The sequence below is a fragment of the Tachysurus fulvidraco genome, chromosome 13, assembly GCF_022655615.1.
Source record: "Tachysurus fulvidraco isolate hzauxx_2018 chromosome 13, HZAU_PFXX_2.0, whole genome shotgun sequence".
NCBI lineage: Eukaryota > Metazoa > Chordata > Actinopteri > Siluriformes > Bagridae > Tachysurus > Tachysurus fulvidraco.
Window position 1 is genome coordinate 17171785 of NC_062530.1, and position 24035 is coordinate 17195819.

The window sequence follows — 24035 nt, forward strand, 5'->3', positions numbered from 1 at the left end:
CAATCCATCCCTCCCTCAATCCATCCACCCACCCATCCATCCCTCAATCCACCTCTCAATCCATCCCTCAATCCATCCACCCCTCAATCCACCCACCCATCCCTCAATCCACCCATCCATCCCTCCATCCACATTTATTCCGGTCGATGGATCAGGAAACATTGGGTGTAATTTGGAAATATATCTTGAATAGGACAGCAGTCCAACACCGGTTCCACAATTAAAACTTGATTTGTAAAATTTAAATTTTTAAGATATTCTTTTACTCAAACCTCTCACTTTCACTCATTTATCCTAGCCGAGACCTGGAGCCTATCCCAGGTTTAGAATGCACCCAAATGATTAAAACTAAATATTCCATGTTGATTTTTACTGTTTTTAAATGTAGCTTTCAGCATTAAAAAGTAGATGAGTGAAACCCTTACGAAACCCATAATTTACAGCAACCAATTATGCAACACGTAAATCAGACGTTTATTACAAACATTACAGGTCAGAAATAGAAATATTCTGAATTCAGTCTTTTGCAATCTTTGGGAGCTCATGTGATTTCAGCCTCATTAACTGCTTCTGAATGTTAAAACTGTACTCTCCATGTCTATGACAGAAATATATGCATCTTCCTTACACAACAAAAGTAAACAAGGCAAATGACTGCATCAATTGTTGATCCAACTGCTGAACAGCATTGCACCCTGAATTTGTGTGTGGTTGCAAGTCAAAGATAAATCTTTGCAGTTTTTGAATTGTTTTGCTTTTGATACCAAATTGTATATTCGTTGTATACAATAAAAATATGCATAATCAAACTTAAAATCATCACAGCTTCTCCATTCATTAAGAATTCCATCCCATTGATAATGCAAGGGACCTTATTCTACAATTGTTTCAAGTACAGCAAAAACAGAGCAAACGTTCCCGGAAAATATTACGTTCTCTCTGTGTCTCTGGGAGTTGCATCAACTGAAGTGGGGAAGATTAAGGAACTGCGTGGTTTAAACATAAGTTTAAACATAAGAGTCACAGATACATACAATACATCTGAAACACAGAGATATGTAGGCACCTTTAATTAGTGCCCATGGGAGGGGAGTCCGAGGCAGATTCTTGTGTACAGAATGCATGTACAACTAGACATGCATTACTTGTCGTGTTCCTGGAACTGTTGCTTTGACCTTCGGAGAAACCTTTCCTCACTGACTGGGAGTGACCATCTTAGAGTCCACATATTTTTCTTCTCTCTGCAGGGGAAAGCCTCAAGCTCTCCTTCTTCACAACCTTTGGAGCTGTAGCATCCCATCCTGAAACACCGTTGTGATTCTATCGGTCAGCCTGGATCTCTGGAACAGAACTTGGATGGGATGGAAGCTAGGGGGAGTGTCCGTGTCTTGTCTTTATGAGTTGATGTCAGGACACGTGTGAAATGAGTCTGACTCGTGTCTGAATGTCCTGACGACATAGTGGGCACGTATCAAGCTGTAAGGCACACTCCATACAAATCCCACTATGGAGAAAAAAGAATCATTTTGGTTTTTCAAGACAGTAAACATAGTCAAGACATTGTTGTAAAAGATTTGCTTTAGGAAGTGTTTACCATAGCTACAATGACACAATTATCAATATACACAATTAAACCAAAGTTATATCCCATGTATTGCTTATAGTACAAATGTCTGGACAAGCAACTATCATGCCTGAATGTGGACAAAAGTTACATTTTATTTCTTGACTGCATTGATAATTAGTGCAAACAAAAAATAAAACCAGTGTTATTTTGTGTTAGAGGAAAAAAGTGGAGGTGTCTGTTTTGAATTTAAACCAGAGAGAATAAACACTACTTTTATCATTTGACCGTGAACACTATTATTAAATGAGCAGTCATCGTGTCACTAATCGTTCCAAAGAAGGTAAAGTTAATGAAAAATCTATAAATATCTTTCTGAAACAATGGCTCCGGCTATGGAACCTTTGCCCCTGAGCTCCTGCAGATAAATAATTTACATTAATGTTATTTGATGAGCAGAAGCAAAGGATCTGCTACAGACACTGTTCTGGCTGATGTTTGGAACACTAGGGTCACTGAACTATTTGTCCTTTTATATATTTATCTGGGATTGGATCTGGACAACAGTCTGGCGTTTTAATGAGAAAGGTTTACATGGAAATGGGTTAGACAGATTGTACAAAATCTGTAATAAATATGGCACCAATATAGCTGGTGAATCTAAAAAGGGTCAACAGATGTGTCTAGAAGGTGGCCAGTAATGTGTGTGTGTATACAGATTTCAAACAATTCTATGCCCTTAACCATAAAAGCTACATCTCTACAGTCATTTCCACTGTACCTGTGTGTACATGGTCTCAGCTCTGTATCTGCCATTTGGTCACAGCAGAGGGTACAGCAGTTGTCTCTGATGCTCACCTGCCTCAAAAGGGCTAGGCGTCTGTGTCTGAGACAAAGTTAATGGGGGGGAAAGACAATCTTATTGAAGGAGTAATACGAGATGTGTGTGGCTGTAACCAACTTTCTATACAACAGCCTCAAAATGCAAACGGCATCAGACAGCTAAATGTACCTGGGCAGGATTATCTTCTCATCAGATGCAAGAGAGGCAAATTCATTAAAGGTGCTGAACTTTACAGACGGGGGGTAGCGGAATGGCTTGGCGCCAAAGTTGAACTCACATTGTTGGTAGGACATGAAACTGGCTGCTGCAAAGAAGCCAGAACTGACGAAGAAGAAAGACACAGAGGGAATCAACAAAACACAAAAACAGTGTGTACACAGAACTTCCTTAATATATTCAGACAGCAGGGTGTATGCTGACCTTTGCTTTCTTGTGAAGTGAAGATTAAACAGAAGACTGCTTTACTTACATGGCAGAGGAGAACACCTGCTTTTCAGGAGGAAGTTGGTGTCCATTCAGGTAGAAAATCATCTGCTTCTTGCTGAGGTCCAGTAAAAATCCTATGGCATCACCTGCAGAACAAAAACATGTTATCCCCTCTTCAAAAGGCTTTTAAAGTGTTGAACAATACTGATGTAATATAACATTAATAGCATTAACTGTTGAGTCAAACTTGAACAATGGCACTGACAACTACATTCTGAACTGCTCAGCTGTTTGTTAAATATTGCATATACTGGGGAAATGTGCAATATGACAGTTTTCATGTACGCTTCCCAAATAATATTATCTGAAGAGGTTGTGACACACGAACCTTCTTTCCAGCAGGGGTGGGAGTGAGGTTTACTACGTGCATTGTACCAAATCAGCTGCCTGCAGCCGTCATATGCACAAGAGTACTCATCATCTCCAATCCCATAGCCCTCCTGTAACACACACAGGCAGGTCAATTGCAGGCAAAATATCAACAGCAGTTAAATCTCATGACTAACACAGTGACAAAAAACAAAACAAAAACGAAAGAGTTAATCTGGATCGTACTCAGTGTTTCAGATCCAAATGATCTAATCTGGCTTCTACAAAAATATCTTACTGACATACAGTTGAATTAGGCAGGAACATACATGGTTGAGGAACTTGCTATCCTTGGTGGCCCAGCCGATCTGCATGACACCCGAAGTGATCACCGTGACCTCATAGTACCAAACGCCAGAGTCCACACAGAATGTACAGCGCACACTCTCAAATGATGATGCGTCGCATCGTGCCTGAGGGAAATGTGAACAGTCATGAAGGTTTGAGAATTTCAGGAAGCTTAATTAAAGGAATCACTTCTTGCTTATTGCTCACCTCCAGTCCACTGGGAGAGATCTTAAGATATTCACTGACATCATTGCTGTTAAGCATGGCGTTGATGTTGTTCAGGTTGACCTTCTCATAAGTGAAATGTCGACCCTCTTTTAGAACTACGGCAACAGACAAAACTATTTGGTTATGTTAGGTATCAGACTGCTGTTCTTTCACAGGTCTACATTCTGCACTTTTAGTCCATTACTACTCTGATATATTTTATGTTTACTGGTGGCCTAAAAGATCATTGTGTAAATAAATAACAGTGAAATTATATTAAAGATCTATAAATTGAGAAGAAATTTAATCACAAAGCTTTTAAAAAAATGGACAGTTAATATGTTGTTTACGATAATATGTCATTTGATTTGAAAAACAGGCTGTCCGTTAGTTTTGGCTTATTTATGTGTATACTGTGTATATGGGGGCATCATTTTTCTCAGAAGATTTTTTGCTGTTGTTTTTCAACACTAACCAAAGACTGTGCAACCTGGATCATCATAGAAAATAAGAAATAAAAGCAGCATATTGAAGTCTGATTCAGTATAAAAATTTGCTCACGACTGAAGGAAAAACAAAATGAATCATGCAGTAAAGGGCCTGTCAGTGACTCGCCGATAAGATGAACAAAATGATGGGACTTGTAAATACAAAATATGACCTTTTTCCCCCCTTTAGGTCAAGTTTTATTTGTTTAAATTCCCACAAGTGCACAATTCCTTGGATTCGTTCAATACAAATGTAAACCTCAGTTTAAAGTTTTACCTGCACTGTATGTTCAGTGACGTCACTGAGAAATGAATTGAATAACTGCAAACAGTGGTGCACATAGGTTTAAACCCCAAACCCCTTGAATAAAAGCTAGAGCACTTACACAGGTTGTCCAGGCTCCACTGTGCGCAGAAGCCGACTTGGCGTTTAAGGTAGTCTGAGTGATCTGCCCAGGACTCCAGGACTGCTAGACGATTGCTGATACATGACTCTGACACAGTCAGTTTGTTCTCACCTGAAAATGCAAGAAAAATTACCCATGGCAATTCTTCACAGATAAAGGCCGTGAAAAGAAAAAGGGGGAAAAAAAAAACAACAAAGACTTACTGGTTTGGGAGAATTTCTCCAGAGCAATGAGAGCAAACAGCATTACAGTAGGGTGAGCCTCAGAACTCTGAAGATATAAAATGAACATAGCAAAACAAAACAAAACAAAGCATAACACACAGGTGAACCAAAGAACACCTCTAAAGTCAGTGCCCTGTGAACCATACTGGCACTATTTGTAAATGGTGTGTCATCAAAATTGCTTCTCACCATGCTCTCCAGTAAATACTCCAGGGTTCCTGGGCTGAGGAGCGCAATGCTAGCAGGACCTACAAGACAAGAATAACAACTAAATCACCTGGGGTTATCCAAGAACCATTCAGCTAGCAAAGTAAAAAAAAATAAAAAATAAAAAACTTTTTTCGACTTTGAACCAGTGGACAGCAAGACAAGGGCACAAATCCCAGGGTACGTGCTCTGTGAGTATGTGTGTGCATATTTAAAGGACTCAGCAGATCTGTCAGCAATGATGACAGTCAGTCTCCGAAGCACACTACAGAATTAATTTTCATAGCCAGAAAATAACTAACACAGGTATTTCTCTGTAGTTTTAGCATCAGTGAACAGCACAGAAAATGAATGTACATCACGTGTCTTGTATGAACATGTATTGGTGCGAGGTGTACTGGTTTAAAGGAGACACCAGTCAATCGGTAGTGATATACAAATTCAGTCTCTATTTCCATTGGTAGTCTGGGAAAAACCCTTCACAAGGTGAAATCGATTCTGTCAACTAAACTGTATATAGTTCTGAAAACGTGAGCTCCTGAACTGAAATGTGTGGAAACCTGAACTGTTTCTCTTTTGCATGCGTCTGAATCACAAGCAAAGTAATAGTGGGTTAAACCTGGAGAATCACAACTGAATTTAAAGATTTGATTCTGACTGCAGCAAGAGTAAAAGAAATTTTGAAAACTGGCATCTGATTACAAATTAAATCGATTACACTTATGTCCATTTTGCTATGGATCGGTCTTACATTCCCAGTGTGAGGGTATCAGCTAACAATGCCTCCAACATCATTAGTCAGACTGACTACTTCAGCAACATGATCTATATAAGCCTCTTTTAGCTTGCTAATTTCCAAAATATCAAAAAGCTGTTTATTGTATGGTCATTTGGAGATAATGAGATAATATGGACCTTTTAGAAGGCTATTTAGAACATTATTTACTGCCATTTTCCACATTTGTCCCCATGTATTTTAAATTTAAAAGATTGCATCGTCACATACCAGACACAGATGCATAATGCATGCGTGGACCTTTTTGTGTGTGTTTATGTATAAGACTAGTTTACCAGCAAGTTTCTCAGCGAGGCAGCCCAGTACTGCAGTGGTGTTGCGGTGCTTAGCGGGGACGAGGGCATCCTGGTGAGCCACAGTGCCACTCAGACTCAACATATCCGACAGCTTCTGCAGAGCATCCTGCACAAAGGACCATGTTACAGCAGGCTAAAAACAGTGCTTACATAAGAGATCATATTTAAGGGGTCACCACACAAGTATTGACACCTTTTACTAATTTTGTAACTGTATAAACAAAAGTGATGTATGTGCCATCAAAAGCAATACTCGGAAAAATATACAAACCAAGAACAGTGACTTTTCCTAAACAAACAACATAAATAAACAGATACTGTCATTTTGCGCATGTCGGGAAAAACATTACAGTTTTCTGATAATGATCTTATAACGTTATTTTGCTTTTGAAGATAACAACAACTGACTGCTCCCCCAAGTTAATGGAAACGGTTCTGTATCTAGAACCATATCAAAGTCCCACTGATTTCTGTTTCTTGTTTTTTTTTTTTTAGTGAAGTGGAAAAAAAAGTAAATATAATATCATCCCACTATAGGAAATAACATGAGAGAGACTGCACAGAAAAGAAAGTCACTACCATAAATAAATCAGCTTAATGATAGCTACTGTGGCATAGTTAGTGTAGTTAAAAGTCATAGACATGTGTTGTGAAATGAGCACTGTGACTTAATTATGCATTCTAACTACCGCCTAGTGATACTTGTGGTGTTGATGGGTGTGTTAAGAAGCATTCATACTCACTTTGGTGGGCAGAGGGCATTCGTCCAGAAGCAGCGTGATCACAGCCGGACCCAAGGGGTCATCCAGAGGAATAACTCGGATCAAAGACTGCACCACCTCTAGCCACCCATCATCTGCAAATTTACGAAGATTTTTTTAGTTTATGATGCACGCGAATACAAAAAGGTTTGTCTTCTGTCTAAGACATGCCTAGAAAATGAACATTGTTCATGTACGCCTACATAATGGCTGACAATGATGCGTCATTATCTCCAAAAATAAAATATGAATCATTATACCGATATTCAGATGTGCTAAATGCTGAATCACTTCCACTTCAGTTGCTTTTCGCACCAACTAGGCTAATTAACATAGCAACATGTTCTGTTCTAAAAGTGAAATTATTAGGACAGACACCACACTCAACTGCCCGCAGAAGAAGCAGTCAAATGATGACAAGTTTATATTTAAAGTGCCGGAGCAATTGGAGCTTGGAAGAATTATAATGTTGTTGAATTGAAATGCCTTATCAAATGATTCTAGGTAAGAGTGGATGGAGGTCACTGGTCCCTCATCTGTCGGACTTGTCTGGCACACTCTCTGTCTATACCTCTACCTCTGCTGGTCTTGAATATTTTTGCATTATCGTTTCACATATCATTTGCCTAAGGTAGAAACTTGTACGTATGCAGAGGGTGTTACAGCAACTACATTACTGTATGTTTACATTACATTTCTTTCTTCCTGTTCTAGAAAATTATCACATTCACACCAACAAATAAAAAAAAGATGCAATGCAAATAAATTTGTAGTGTCCACAGCTTAACTATAGAGCTGTTGACCATAAACCTCTAGTTTGTACTGTGATGTACCTGATGCCACTGTTTGAATGCTGACCAGGACAAGAGATTACATTTTTTCCACAAAAATAAAAATAATGCATGTGTACGTGCTAAAGCTTTGACAGCACATGCACACTGCACTCATAATTTCACATTCACTGCTGATTCTCTATAGCATCATCAATTGCCTCAAAATGACTTTAAGAAGTATTATCGTGTTCTGCTTAAGCTGCAGTTGTCTCCTCCACCAATCTGACCAGACGCCTTATGTCACTACAGCCAAATCACGTCAGCCCCCAATGCAACAGATGCAAGCATAAATAAAGTAAACAGAAATCCCTGACAACCGGACACAAGGAGAAGCAAGGACAGACAGGACACGGTTGTCAAGAGCATCTCGGACCCTACCAAATTCTGCTCCACTATTAGATCAATTGAGTTAAAACCGGATAAATAAGGAGCCCAACAAAGAGCAAGACAGCATTGAGTGTATTCCATAATCATCGGAGCAAAGTACACAAGTCATTGCCAAGATAAATTACTAAAATAATCATATAAAATCACCTTTATAAACTACTACTTTATAAAGGGAGGGATAAAAAAAACAAAAACAAAAAACAACAACAATACAAACTAAATAGTGAGCGATAATAACAAAGAGCACATGCTATATAAACATTGGAACTACGGTCTAAAATCAGCAGCCTAATGGAATTCTAAGTGCTGCTGAGTCACAAATCATCTTCAGCAACTAAATCTAGTTTTGCCATAATTACAGTAGCAACAGTTAGAGCTAAACAGTTTTCAGTTACATAATAATTATTTAGTCAGTGATTGAACAAAACACAGCATGGATACAGTTCACAAATAAAAAGATCACACCAAACAAAGCCCTGAAAATGTGTGTAGGTGGGTAAGTGTTTTTTTTTTGTTTTTTGTTTGTTTGTTTTTGTTTGTTTTTTTGGGGGGGGGGGCTACGCTGGATTTCTTACTTACCGGTTTCAGCCATCTCGTGCAATGTTATCATGGAGTAAGGAGGCTCCTGATCACTGAAACGGGAAAATAAAACATGGAATATAAATTAATCAGAAATACACAATCAATAACAATAATAAACAATCATTTATTAAAGTGATGCCAAGAGAACCAAATAAGATGAAGAAGTGAGGGCTGAGGTTGCTTATTCAAAGCCTCTAAATATCACGGTCTGTTGTCCGTTTCACACTGAAGACAGAAAAGCATCAGTCTGTGTACATTTCAATAAAATCATACAAGTCCTTCTCTTATTTACAATAATAATAATAATAATAATAATAATATCATAAGTTGTTCTTAGAACTGTCATCCACATCTACCTTGAACATCCTATTAATTCTTAGCTGGGAACGAAACATTAAATCCTAATACTGCAATAAGTGTTCATGAAAAAGAATGATGGACAGATTGTAAAGGAGCGAGAGAAAGGATTTCCCCATTCATCCCCCTGATTGCTCCTGGAATGGTAAATCTGTGGGGTGACAGAGGAGCTCCTCTCAGGGGAAACCCTCTGAGACACAAGCCCCACCTCACAAGAGACCAAGATGAGAAAGGAGCACTGCTCAGCATTGTTTAATATTGGCTGGGTTGTTTTCCATCCCATAAATCAGAGAACTCGGTAAGTGAAGGTTTTATCTTAGTGCCAGCATCTTGGCAAGAAAATGAGCTAAAAGAGCAGCTGATAGGAAGAGGAAGAACGAGCAAGGAGGCAAATTCCCTATGGCTTTTAGACATAGTGCTCAATGCTAGAATAATAAGGATGTGAGGGCTGAGGTTGCTAATTCACAGCCACTAAATATCACAGCCTCTTGTCCGTTTCACACTGATCACTGAAGACAGAAAAGCAGCAGTGTGTGTGTACATTTCAAATAAAACCATGCAAGCCCTTCTCTTATGTACAGAAATGTTTTATGGTAGCACAAAAGCATTTCTAATAGCACAAACATCTAATTTGATATTGGCCTAAATTGAAATCTCTAATGCCAAACCAAAATAAATTCGTTTGCAGTGAACATTCACCACATCAGCGTAGGCATGTGGATATCTGTGTAGGCTGTACAAGTGGAAAAGGTGAGAAAATATACATAGAGGGAATAATGTGCTGACATGCTGCCAGTGCATTACAGCAAACATAAAGGGCAGCTCATGGTGAATCACTGTCTAGTCTTTGGCAATAAATTAAAATGAAAAGCAAGTCTGTGCGAATAAATGAATAACAACATTGTCCTAATTAAAGATAACACTGCCTCTTGAGAATAAGCATAGAATCAGCATAGAATCTCATAACCTTGAGAATCAGACTGTTTCAGAAGCAAAGAAAAATGTATCCCAAAATACACAAGATGGTGAATGATACAGAAAAAAACTTTCCTATAAATATATTGTTAGAATATTTTACATTGCATTAACAATATGATTTAAAACATTATTTAAAATTTAAATTAACTGTTAATCATACGAGATAATCTGTGCCACGGCCTACATTAATTTCAGAAATAGTTGCTATTTAGATTTTTTTTTTTGCATTGTAGAGACCTCATCTGCAACCTGAGACTGCACAACAGCTAACATAAGCTCATTCTTCAGGTTACACAATGCTGATTTATCAGCACATTTTCACTTCCTGTAGAAAAACAAAAATTTTCTCACTTGTCAACAAGTGTCCTGATAACAGCCAGTGTATCCAGCACCAGACCGTCAACGTTCTGCTTTTTCCGGCGTGGCTCGTGAGGGCCGCGACCTCGTCTGGGTGGTCGAACTGGGTCTCGGGGCCGACTGCCCCTAGCCTCAAGGGGCTCAGAGTTCTCCACCCGTCCAAGCTGCCTCCGAGGCGGCACTCCCTCCTCCACGTCACTGTCCTCTCTGCACACACAACTGTTTCCCATGGCTCTGTGACCCACAAGGCTGCGCCACAACTGGACAGATACAGCTGTTCGGCAGTCAGTTGCAGAACCCGTACAAGGCTCCTGCTGGCACAGAAAGCAATTCAGGTGCCTATTATCATATCACTTGGGGAGGTGCCTCGGGACGGGCTGCGTAGGGACGTCTATCATCGTGCTACTGCGGACCATCAGTAGCCGAGTAGAACGAAGCCACAGAGTCAGAGCTGCATACAACAAGCATCATACAGCAGTGAGCGCTTCAAGCCTGTGGAAAGAAAAAACAGCACTAATTATAGTGTAGAACTGAGAAAGCTAGAAACGAGTTCAACCTGCCCCACCATATAGTACTCCAGATTCATCAACAATAAAGACAATAAATACTATTGAAAGAGACTTTTTTCGTGTGTCTTTCTTGGGTTTGTATTTGTAATTTAGAACAACAAACGTGTGAGTAGTATAATAGTAGTCATGAGTAATACATGAGCAATACACCCTAAACACAGGATAAATAAAACAGTCTTCTGCTCTTAGAGTATGTTTGTTAGTGTCAGTTTGTGATCAGACTGACTTTCTGTTGATCTTTCCCACACCACAGATTAGACTTATTTATGCTCGGGTTTAAAAGTTTTTAAGTGTGACAACAACGAGATAAGATAAGGTTAGCTAACACAAAGCTAACTCAGTGTGCTATACTGTACGTCTGCGTGTAAACCAGACGCTCCACCTTAAGCTATGAATAACAATGACTACTACTAGCTCGAGTGCTAACTGTATCTCACTGTATCTAAAGCTAACAAACTAGCCGCTTAGCCACCTTCTTTAACATATACGTTAAATTTACGGTTAGTAAGTTCTACCAAATCTCCACAATCATTTGAAACAAAAAGGATACGAGCAGTAAAGACGAACCAGAAGTTGTATCGGAACAAAACGCGTCACTTACCGGATAAGAAGCAGGCAGAAGCTCAGTGAGTGACTGCGGCCTAAACGCGACTAATACAGGAAGTGTATCACTGCGCCTAACGGACTGCTTACCGTTAGCACGGTGCTCTAAACGACACCAGTCGTAAACACAAAAAAGCAACGTATCTTATATTATATAGGAAACCAGTCAGTTTTCGAACGTGGTCGATTGACAGACATAATACGTTCCTTCTGTCTCTAGAAACTCGCTTATACAGAAAACCCCAGCTAGCTTGAGCTGTTCTTGGGAGCCATAATTCCTGTTTCTGTTTCTGTCATAAATGTGTAGAGATTCATTCAGTCACCCGCACAGAGGAGCAGCACAGACAGGGTTGCCAGGTATGCAAAAATATACCTTCTTTCTGTACTATGCTCACCGAGACAAGCACACACACACACACACCTCCCTTAGTGTGAACGCGTTGTGTACAGAAGCATTTTTTTTTACTAAGGTATTATAAATAGAAAAACAGCCGACAAGCTTTTTTGTGTATAGGAATTGTTTGTTATGATTTTTGAGGTAAACTTTACCTCCAGGTTTACCTCAGAAGTCTGGTTATTTACAATTACAAGGAAAAAAGAAATAAAAAAATCATATATATATATATATATATTATATATATATATATATATATATAAAATAAAAATTCGACTATTTGTATCATTAAAGGCAAGGATTTTTATTCAAATTTAAATTTTCTAATTTTTTATTTAAGATTTAAGATTTAAGATTTAAAGCATTTATTGTCATATGCACAGTAAGGAAAGGAAGTTTCCCAGGGCAGTTACATTTTCTTTGCTGTCCACAGTAAATGATGGACAAGTACAGAAAAAATAAAATATGTAAAAAGGTAATTAAGTAAAAAAAATAATCAAAACACACATGAATCAAAACATAGTATAAAAAATAAACTATGCAGCAGATAGACTATGTAAATATAGACATACCAACTGTTATCTGTATGTACAAGTGTACAGTGTTGACATAAAACATATATTGTAAAATTTAGTAAAATTCTTTTTACAAATGTCCATATTATAAAATATAATCAAATAGAATATGATCAAAAGAGGGATTTAAAAATTAAAAATACAATCCAATGAAATTAAATAAAAGAAAATAATTTAAAAAAGTATAAATAAAAAAATATAGAATTAAAAAAGCAAATTGATTAACCTGCAATTCATTACTTCAAGTTTTTACTTCAATTCAAGTCAGCCTTAGTGAAAAGAAAAAAGTGTCGCTTAAATCATCCTGTCTTTAGACATCATCTCTATTAATGGCAAAGTTGACCTTTTGTTATTTTCATGCCTATTCTAAGAAAAGCAGGACTCATAGTAAAATACAAGGTCCATAGTTATAATAATACTGGCATTCAGCTCAAACATGACTTGAATGCAGCAGTATTTAAAGTGAGTACATCATACTCTAATGTTGTGATTGAATACATTTGTATCGCTAAATTTCTGAACTCTGACTAGACAAAAATACAGAAAATATCCCCTCAACTTGGAAGGTGTCCTCGATCCCAAGTTCAGCATATGGCATCCTGTCAACACGGCCGTTCACATGTTAACTGTAAAACAAAATATCACTGGTTAACAGTGTATAACAGTATTTAATATAGATCAATAAACATCTAAACATGAGTTGGTTAAACAATAATGAGGTTAACCATACAGTTTGCTTTTATAAATAATATCATAAACTCAGGATTACTGACATCAGCTTGCCTGGAGGTGTCTTTGTTTTTCCCACTTTTAAGTTTGAACATTCTGAGCTTGGATATTATGTAACTCTGAGTTTAGTCATCTTGCCCAGAGAGGTAGTTTAGAACAGAATAGATCTATCGTTATGGGGGACAATACTAAATAAAATAAATGTGATGTTTAAACATGTACACCTATGTATCATATGCAGTGCACCAGATCAGTATTCACAATATTTCCCTTATTGTGTGAAATGGTTTGGTCTGCAGTGGGGTTTTTCTGTGTTTTCATGAGTACTGAAACATTTTGTCTCAGATCAGTGGTCTTTGGCAATTATTTGCTTACATTCATGCAACAGAAAAAGAGAAGTAAAGTCACCTCAAGGAAGAGTTCAGCAAGTTTCTAAAGCATGAAATTGAATATCATATTAGAATGAGCATAAATTTGATTATACTCCAGCATTTACATTTCAAAAGATGTGTGGGTGTGTTTCCTTGGAGTATATTTTTAAATGGATTGTCCTAGGCCCAGGTTAAATGAATGCACAGGCCTAAATCAGAATTAGCACTGACTCTATAAATACTGAACCTGGCAACACAGATTCATCACCACACGTGATGCCATCACATATTTCTTAGACACAGCTGCAGCCAAGTGTTACAGCTGTATGAGTGTAGCTACTGCTGTGATCCATAACCCCTCCTAACAACCACAAACAAATATTATAATTATCACCTGAAATTATTAGCACTTACTATGAAAGCAATAGTTATGTGTTGAGGCATGATAAACCACACCCCCTCTGTATAATGAAGTCATAACACCCACTAATAATTATCTGAGGCATGTTAAGATTGTTAGAATACTTTAATTGCTACCTTGCATTACATATATATATACATATATATATATATATATATATATATATATATATATATATATATATTGTTGTTGTCCTGTATCAACCATATGGTTAAGTGTGTGTGTGTGTGTGTGTGTGTGTGTGTGTGTGTGTGTGTGTGTGTGTGAGTGAGAGCGAGCGCTATATATGTTTGATACAGGACAACAACAACAACAACAACAATAATAATAATAATAATAATAATAATAATAATAATAATAATAATAATAATAATAATAATAATAATAATAATAATAGAGGCATTTTCTGATTCCAATTTACAGTATTAAGAAAAGAGACGTGCTAGAGACCTTTTACATTTTACATACTTCCAGACATGCTTTGACATGCTTTGAATTGCTCAGTGAATGAATAAATAAATAGAAATACATTTCTATACTGGTTCACTAGGTCTACACACTAAAGGTGGTATATTAAAATATTTTGTTATTGTTTTTGTTGTAATTGTATTGTTTTGTTATTTGGCATTCTTTCACGTAGTCCCATAAACGACTGCTAATGTAGCACACTTTGATAAAGTAGGACACAATTAAAAACACTTTCAGATTAAAACTACATTCTCCATGACTAGCAGTGTTCTCTCTTTATAGGAACTGTATTTGTTGAGCAGCGGTCGTAACACGGACACATTTACAGTGGCACAAGTTCGGGTGGTAAATATCTACATTCTCTCTCTATTTCTGTCTTTGCGTAAATCATGGAGAATTAAATATTAATTTCGAAGCTTATATACCAACTCTTTGAGGTAATGTACATGTAAGTGTATTGCAGGGTTTAATCAGGTTATGTGACGTGTTTTTGACATTTTCATGCAGTTAGCAGCTCTTAGCCGTTAGCTAGCGTGCATGTAAATGACTCTGAATAGAATTACACTGGACTTTATATAAGCTGCGCTTTCTGATCTAAATGTGATCTGATATAACTCATGTCTTTACTCTGTAGGTTGGTTGTGATATTGTATTTAGCCTTACTGGGCGTGATTTCTTTGCACTTATTAACTGTATAAACTGTTTGAGTTCCTGTGTGACTGAAGTCAGTCACTAAATAATAGATTGACTTTGAGGCTCAATTGATTTCTTGGCATTCTTGGGGTTATCTATAGCTCTGTGAGCTTAGGAGTTTGTTCAAGTTTCATTATGTATAATAAGCTGTACATTACACATACTACACTGTTTAATTAAACAGAAGGTGTTTTTCTGTAACAGCTCTGTTATTAGTACTGGTTGCACAGGTTTCTGTTATTTTATTCTGATAATACAACATTAATAGAACCAGGACTCGTTCACAGCTCCAAGACTAAGCATAAAAGGATCAGAAAATGTTTTTATTAATGATTTTAAAAAGAAGCTTTTATTAAAGGAACATTTAGCATCGATTGCCCTGGGATAATATTCACATATTCAGCCTTTTCTTTTCTCAATAATACGAAAAGCTGTATTTTTTTATTATTCGCTTAAATATGAAGCGAAAAAAAAGTTGGATGTGGGAACAAAAAATTCTAACAGTTTAATGAAATATGCAGATTTTTGACAAGCATTAAATGTAACTATAAAAGTACACAATAAATGAAGTTTGAAGTTTTAAACATTACCACATTATGAAGGTATACGAAAATTAAAAAAATACATTATGGATTTTTGATATGTAAACTTCAGGGTGGCAGTAACCGCTCACACACCCCTACACCTACCCCTCTCAGCAAGAACACTAAAACCACTGATATCTTACAGTGACACCTGTCACAGAGTGGGTTATATTAGGCAGCAAGTGAACAGTTAGTTCTCAAAGTTTATGTGTTGAAAGCAAGAAAAATGGTCAGGTGTGAAGACCTAACTGACTGGAGCTATACAATTAGATCACATCACATGGTGTGTTCTTGGTATGCAGTGTTTAGTACCTACTTCAAGTGGTCTAAGGAATGACAACCAGTGAATCAACAATAGTGTTATGAGTGCCCAATGCACAGTGGTGCGTGTGGAGAGAGAAGGCTAGCTTGTCTCGTCCATTCCCACGGAAAAGCTACTTTAGCACACAATGCTGAGAAAGTTAATGCTGGCTATATGATATAGTGTCAGAACACACAGTGCATCACAGCTTGCTGAGTGACCATGCTGACCCCTGGCCACTGCTGAAAGCTCCTAGAACGGCCACATGAGCATTAAAACTAGACCATGGAGCAATGAAAAAATATTGGCCTGGTTCTTTAAAATTACTTTGGAATTCCCCAGATCTCAAAACTATTGAGCATCTGTAGGATCACTGATGTGGGGTCTGTCCGATCCATCAGAATCAGGTTTATTGGCCAAGTGTGTTGACACACACAAGGAATTTGTTTCCAGCTGTTTTTGACTCTCAAAAGTACATACATGAATAACACTACACTGTACAACACAAGACAATACAGACTGTACAAGAAAATGCAGATGTGATACAATAGACAGTATGAGTATTAAATATAAATACAGAATAAATGACTGATCAGTTATGTACATAAAGTGTGGGAGGCCCGATAGCAACTTGCAGAACTTTAAAGGGTTTGTTAATGTCTTGGTGTCGGATACCACAGCACACCTTCAGATGTCTTTTAGAGTCCATGCTTTGATGCGTCAGAGCCGTTTTGGCAGCACAAAGGGACCTACATTGTATTAAGCAGGTGGTTTAATGTAATGTAATGTTATGGCTGCTGGCATGGATAGATAGGTTTCACCTGCATCATGCATCTCTGTTTCTGACTGATTTTATTCCTTGCATGTTCTCTATAACTTTCTTTTCCAGCAGTCAGCTCTAATATTATTGTCCCTGACCTGGAATTGCCAGGTACTGAAATCAGCCACAAGAGGGAACTGTTTACCTGCAGTGTTCTCTATGCCATTGTAAGCTGGCTTTCTGCAAACTCCCAATTCGTGACCTAACAATAAAACGCAGTGCTGTGATCTTTTGTGTGAAAAAATACTGGTTCTGTAATAACTAATTTAGTTTGTTGAAATGATTTGTATTACTCCATTTAACACATGAGGCTGTTGAGCTCTCAGTGATGTTCAGCTCTAGCCATGATGAGCAATACCATCTCTCCAATACACACAAACCAGGCTTTAGATCTGATTTCTGATCATAATGTTAGCAAAGATTTCTCTTATGACTGTGTTCTAAACCATCGTGTCTTTTTCAGCTCTGATGTGCTGAATCTGTGATCAATGACTTCATGAAGTAGATCCATTTTTCCACTTGATACAGCTGATCACACTGAGGTATGTTCTCCAAGCTGAGCTGGATTGTTCTGAACAATCTGTATGCCCCAGAGTTCATGTCTTAAATTGGGATTATTCATTTTTACTGATTTGTAGATTTGTTTTTTGTTTTTTTGTTGTTTTTTTAAAGCACTGTCATGGCGGACGGGGTAGACCTGAGCCGGAAGTTTGTTTCAGAATCAGAGATAGAGGAGAAGAAAAAAAAGCGGCAGGAGGAATGGGAGAAAGTTCGCAAGCCTGATGATCCTGAAAGTAAGTAACGTCAAAACACTTTTGAAATCAAATTCTGCTGCGTTTTTTTTTTTTTTTTTTTTGGGTTGATGTGCTCGTGAAAGTATGTGATAGTAGCACTCAAAATCACAAATTTACTCTCACATATCATGCCTTTTCAAACTACAGACGGAGTGCACGATTCCTACATTAGTTTTGTGAGCACACGTTAGCAAAATGCTACATTCATCCATTTACTGTTATTCATTTTCTTTGCTACTAAAATTTAAGTGAGACGAACAGAGTATTTTGCATGCACGGCATTTCCTTTTAGCATTAACTGTTCTTGTATAAGATACAGATTAGAATGAGACATATTAGTGTTGGTCATTTTCATTCATCACAGTGACTCAAATCTTTTGATTCTGTTCACCAAAATGATTTGTTCACTAATTTGTTCATATATATATTTAATGTGCATGTTTACAAATTAAGTTTAAAAAAAGAGAGTTAAAAAAATGGCGTTTAGCTTTTTACATCAAATGCAGATCTATTAAATCTTCCTATATTTTTTATACATACGACATTTACCGTAATTTACCTTTTTAGTTGATTTCATTTTATGGTGAGGTGATCATCACTCATTATATATTCATAAAGTGGGATTATGCACCATATTATTATGCAAAGATACAAAACGTTGCCAGAGCTCCTTTCTCCTCCTGTTGAACCAGTAAGACTCCAATCAGAACTGATCGAATGATTCTGCTGGGTCGATGAGCTCGTGAAAGTATTTGCTGACCCATTTATTCATAACGTTCACGACTGACAAGTTCCAATTCGATCATATGGTTCATGTGCGTCTTCATTCAGTTCTTAATGAGCTGATGATCCAGCACAATCAAAGTCACCACAAATGACACAAAAAAACAATTTGTTCACTTCGAAGATTCAATCAAACACAACGATTCATTAATGAATGAATCGCGTACATTTTTCATGACATTTCTCATTGCAAGCACCGATTATAGAATGGTTTTATACACAGTAAATTTTTCCAAATCATCACCACCAAGCCTCTCATCATCATCACAAAACTTTGTACCAGTCATGTACGAGCAGCTTCCACACCTGAACATGGCTCATACCAGCCGGGTATCTATTTATTTACATTCAGTCAATGATGTACAGTGAGGGGAAAAAATGATTTGATCCCCTGCTGATTTTGTATGTTTGCCCACTGACAAAGGAATGAAGGTTGTGCTCCTAATCTCCACTCATTACCTGTATCAAAGACACCTGGGAGCCAGAAGTCTTGCTGATTGACAGGAGATCAAATACTTATTTCACTCATTAAAATGCACTCATTTCACTCATTTCTAACTTTTTTTTTTTTTTTTTTTTAAAGCGTTTTTCTGAATTTTTTGTTGTTGTTGTTATTCTGTCTCTCACTGTTACAATAAACCTACCGTTAAAATAATAGACACCAAACGTACAAAATCAGCAGGGGATCAAATCTCTGTAAATGATGACTGAAAGACATTTTCTAGTTTTTAGCCCCATTCCTTCCCATATGCATTTTAACCTCTCAAATAAGGAGAAAGGAAGCAACATGATCAGAATTCCAGCATTAAAATGTGACTCTGTGGCTTCAGTATTTCTGAAATGCATCTTTGTATGTTTTGTGTGTATGAGTGTGTGTTTATTTGCCCCGTTCCTAAAGCCGTCCCGGAGGAGGAGTATGACCCTCGATCCCTGTTCGAGAAGCTTCAAGAGCAGAAGGACAAAAAACAGGAGGAATACGAGGAACAATTCAAATTCAGTAAGACCTCCGTCTGCTCTCATGTTTTCACCACGCCATGATCTGTGTTTCTGGAAGTCGGCTCTGTAGATTCGTACCTGTATCCGTTTAGGGTCACAGCTCATGTGCGTGTGTGTTAGTGAGCGACGTTTGAGTCATTCTTGCAGGCACAGACAGGAGACGGCAGCTCCGTTACTTCTTTGTATCCCTGGAGACGGACCCGTCCTCAGTCTCCCTGGCGACCAGCGGCTCCTACCCTTGCTCTCAGCATTGAGTTAATTTAAGGGCAGATTGCTTGATCTGTGTAATAACTGCACAAGTCATCCATTGGGTGGTTTTTTAAAAAAATGTTAGCGAGGAACAACTGGTAGTTCGAAAGCACTTCCTGATGCTTAAAGTGTGTCTCTGTGAGTCTGAGGAGACCAAACAGTGCAGATTTCTCTCAACAGAAAACATGGTAAAAGGCTTGGATGAGGACGAGGCCCACTTTCTGGACGAAGTGTCACGGCAGCAGTGCCTTGTAGAGAAGCAGAGGAGAGACGAGGAGAAACAGGAGCTTCAGGAATACAGGATATCCTTTCACTTTGTTCCACGTGCATTCCATCACAACCTTGCATTCTGAGTCTGCTTGCTTCCTACTAACTGATGGTAGAGACCCACCTTTTAGCACACCTAGTTTTGAGCTGCACATCTGAGGCTGGTTTAAGAAGAAATGAGAACGAAGTTGGCAAACGCATTAATTAGGACTCAGCAGTCTTAGTCTTAATAATGCACTGTAGTCTGTTTACATTCATTTGTGTCTAAAGGAACTGTAACCCAGTTTAAATAGAAAGCATAACATTTTGTAAATATATACAATTATTATGTGCTTATTAACAGCAACACTAGAGTCCAATGTTTTGCATGTTTTTATGCCTCTACTATTAAATCACACCAAAATGTCTCTCGTTTGTGAGAAAGTCCTGCAGTCTGTTATTTCATAATTGGGGGTGGGATTTGACCTCGCAGTTCTGGCTGTATTAGACATGATGTGGAAGTATTTACCAGCAGTGTGTTTCAGTGATGAGAAAAACCAGCAGCATCTCTTTAACAGCGTGTTAACTGGCACAAGCTGATGTATTCACAGCTCTTTGCCCTTTAAACCCAGGCTCTAGGAGGTCTTTAGAGTTTGTTTATTTTAATGGAATACGGGTACAATTGTTCATTCTTTCTCGCTGCCAGTCAGACATGCGAGTGCAGACCAGTTCGGAGGACGCGTTGTCGTGGCAACAGAGCCGTTCGGCAGGCATGCGGCAGTGGTGACGTGTAATTGCACAGCGGAGAGCTGTGAACTTTTGTTCCTCTGTGTAATATAACAATATGGCCTAATTCAACCGTCTTGGCCTCCAGGGGTAGCAGTTTTTCTTAGCCACGTTTTCAGGGCATTTTTTTTGAGAACTCAGTCAGAGGGGATGAGGTTTTGATATCTATGGTAGGGAGAAAAGGAGTGGTCTAATTTGTCAGCTTTTTTCCACCCATGTGCCTTTGGTGTGGAGTGGCATTTAACTGAAATGGCATTTGGATGGGATTCGTCTTGTGTTGTCAGATATTAGGGGTTTCAGGGTGTTTACAAATGCAGATTTAACCAAAATGTGTTTTTCAAAGGCACTGAAAAATGGTACGCTGGATTTAAGACTTGGTCAGAAATGATTGTGGTAGCTACTTGTGGAGCATTTCATAATGCCATGTTTACACACACCCTGACTCGCAGTGACCAGAGGTCATAAGTGAGAGCTGCCGTCTTCCAGCAACTCGAGCAACGACAACTGTTGGATATTAGATGTGGCCGTGTCCAACAACATGACAAAACTGACAATAGTTTAACTTTATGTGCATGTGATCAGCAAAATCTCTTATATGATATGATGTAAATATCCACTGAAGAATTCTATATGCAAACCCTCTCTCTTCACAATGTTTTATTTTAGGGTCAAGAAAACTGATTTGTTCTCAAGTGGAATACTAGTTACCTCCCACTGATCAACATTATTACTATGGCAACCAGTTGTAATGCCGCCTGGAGACTTGCAGTGATAAAATCACTGTATGTGTGAACGTAGCATAATGCAGTCTGTGCTGCATTGTGCCTTTTGGGCTGTGTATATTTTAATAAAATAATAGGTTTGGAAAACATGTTAACTTATTATCAAGCAAGACCAAATGCAATGTTGCACATTGTCAGTGAAAATACACGGACATGCTAAAGGCATACCGAATTTATACATACTTTTCAGTCTTCCAGTGTCTTTATCTGAGCCTGATATTACTGGAACTCAAAAGCGTACATGTATTAATTCAGCTTATACAACTTATTCATACTTGCTAGTTTTTTTTTTTTACATATATTTATTCACAGTAGCCTGAATCAGAATTAAAAAAAATTCTAGACATGATTAATTATAAAGGTAGATGAAAACATCCAGTGTTTCCATGTTTAATTGATATGCTCACAGAACGAGTGTGTATACGAGTATTTATATGCGTAAGTATATGTATATGCGCTCCTTAACTCTTAAGTCTCAGGCTTTGAAAAAAATGGTGTCCAGTCAGAGTCAAAAGAAGGAGCCAGAGAAAAAGGCTGCACCCAAACCACCAGAACAGAAGACCAGCCATCTGTCTCAGGCGCATCTACTGGCTGGTGCGGTCAAACGCCGCAGGTGAGGAGGAGGGATTCATGGGATCTGGATGCAGGGGAGATATGTATCTTCATTTCTGACACTCGTTGGGGCTTTTTTCCATTCATAATCATATTCATATAGGCCAGCTAATGTCTTTAAATATTGGAACGAAGCAAAAAATTTCATCTCTTTCTCTCATAAAAGCCACTTAACCTTTCTCGGGCTCTAATTAATTTTGTTCTGATTGCCATGACTCACACAAACTACTTTACATTCTGACATTCTCCTTGTGGGAGCGTCACAGAGCTGAGAGGGAAATCAAAGCAGGGATTAAACAACTCTTTCGCTGGTGTTTTGTTTCTTTGACTGGCTTCAGTTCCTCTCAGTCGTCAGAGAGCGGTAAGAAGCAGAAAGTAGAGGAGACGACGACAGCAGCAGCAGAAACAACTGGTAACGGCAGTCAGACAGGTGGGTACAGTACACTTTGGGGCTCAGTGACTAACATGAACACATTTTGTTCATTTGTTCTACATCATACATACTGGACTAGTTCAATTCAAGGTGTTTGTGTATAAATGACTGTGACCAGCACTACTGAAGCGCTACTTAATTATGCAATAAGTAGAAATGTATTTAAATATTATTCATCAGCCATATGAAGAAGCTATTTTAATTATACATTATTTATTACAGAAAAACTGAAATTATTCTGCTTTGGTATGATTTTTATTTCCTAACTGAGAACTCTGATATACCGTTCTTCTGCCTATAAGAAATATTTAAACGTTTTATTATAATAATATTTACAAAAGTTTTATGTAACTGATTCATATAGAATTTTTATATTAGATGTTAGTGGTATTAATCAGGTATGCCATGGAGATGTTTATTAGAACATATGTCTGTATTTAGATCAGGAAACAGTGGGGCAGAAATCGGTGCCTAGGGCAGGAGTGACACGGGGGGGCACGCTCCATCGACCCTCTGCAGCCATGTGTGTGGGCATCCTGCCAGGCCTCGGGGCCTACTCGGGCAGCAGCGACTCAGAGTCTAGCAGTGACAGCGAAGGTAGCGTGGAAGGAACCCCCTTTCCCATAAAGTGCCACAGACTCTTCAGATAGACACACTGACGAACCACACGGTCATCCATTTTATTTCTCCTTTATTATCTCTTGGCTCCTCCCCTGTTTTTGCCCTTTTAGCCGTCCGGATCACAGTTGCTTGATCTCAGTTGATGTTAATGTTGACGGTATAAACTCAGTAATTTGCCTCAGTGTCCCAGTTCTAAAATTCTGCAGTGCTGGATGTTTGGTTTTAATAAGACTTTTTCCTAATCTGACATAAAACTAATTAAAGGCTGCTTTAACAGTAATTGGCACTGTGGTCATTGATGTGTTGTGTGTTGAAATATGACTCCTCCCCATCATCCCCGTATTACATTCCATACAGTTTAAATCCCTGCACCCAAACCTGGCGATGACACCCTACACGTCTCCATGGCTTCTACCGAGCTGCTGACGAAGGGGATGACGACTGACGTCCGTGGATTGAAGAGAAGGCTGCTTTATGTCACTTATTCGGATATCTTCAGTACCATCATATGAGAGAATCAGACTGTTCTGAGCAGTGCTGGGTTGGAAGATGTATTAAAAAAAAAAAGTCTTTCCGAAAGTTCATGGTTGTTTTTTTAAGGCTGCAATGCTAAAAATGCTGGATATTTTATGAACTGTTCCCCTATAAGGATATGAATGTGTGTGAAAGCTGGATGGAACATTAAAGCCAAAAGGGAAAAGAAATGTTTGTCATGTGTATTTTTTCCTCATGGACTTTAAAATGAAAGTCACTTTAATCAAGTACATTTAACCG

General features: G+C 38.1%; 2 protein-coding genes across 6 annotated transcripts; one reads left to right on the top strand and one right to left on the bottom strand.

Annotated features, from left to right (window-relative positions):
- Positions 1–450: 450 nt before the first annotated feature.
- On the bottom strand, positions 451–11921 carry rspry1 (ring finger and SPRY domain containing 1). Its single transcript, XM_047822781.1, has 16 exons — positions 11602–11921; positions 10426–10923; positions 8737–8789; positions 6920–7032; positions 6448–6465; positions 6156–6282; positions 5067–5125; positions 4857–4923; positions 4633–4764; positions 3759–3874; positions 3533–3676; positions 3223–3334; positions 2878–2980; positions 2577–2729; positions 2346–2450; positions 451–1504 (listed from the first exon to the last, which is right to left on the bottom strand). The coding sequence occupies exons 2-16, from the start codon at positions 10659–10661 to the stop codon at positions 1408–1410; spliced, it is 1635 nt and encodes a 544-aa protein (XP_047678737.1). The 5' UTR covers positions 10662–10923; positions 11602–11921; the 3' UTR covers positions 451–1407.
- Positions 11822–23965, top strand: psme3ip1 (proteasome activator subunit 3 interacting protein 1). 5 transcript variants are annotated; one of them, XM_027162056.2, is made up of 11 exons: positions 11822–11960; positions 14844–14906; positions 17029–17126; positions 17423–17501; positions 17632–17753; positions 19435–19533; positions 19962–20083; positions 22075–22208; positions 22546–22637; positions 23082–23237; positions 23619–23965. In XM_027162056.2, exons 5-11 carry the CDS (start codon positions 17639–17641, stop codon positions 23621–23623), a joined length of 723 nt encoding a protein of 240 aa, XP_027017857.1. In that variant the 5' UTR covers positions 11822–11960; positions 14844–14906; positions 17029–17126; positions 17423–17501; positions 17632–17638; the 3' UTR covers positions 23624–23965. The 5 variants fall into 5 exon arrangements, with proteins under 5 accessions (XP_027017857.1, XP_027017852.1, XP_027017853.1 ...); XM_027162051.2 differs by having other exon boundaries at positions 23082–23965; XM_027162052.2 differs by lacking the exon at positions 17029–17126 and having other exon boundaries at positions 23082–23965.
- Positions 23966–24035: the final 70 nt, after the last annotated feature.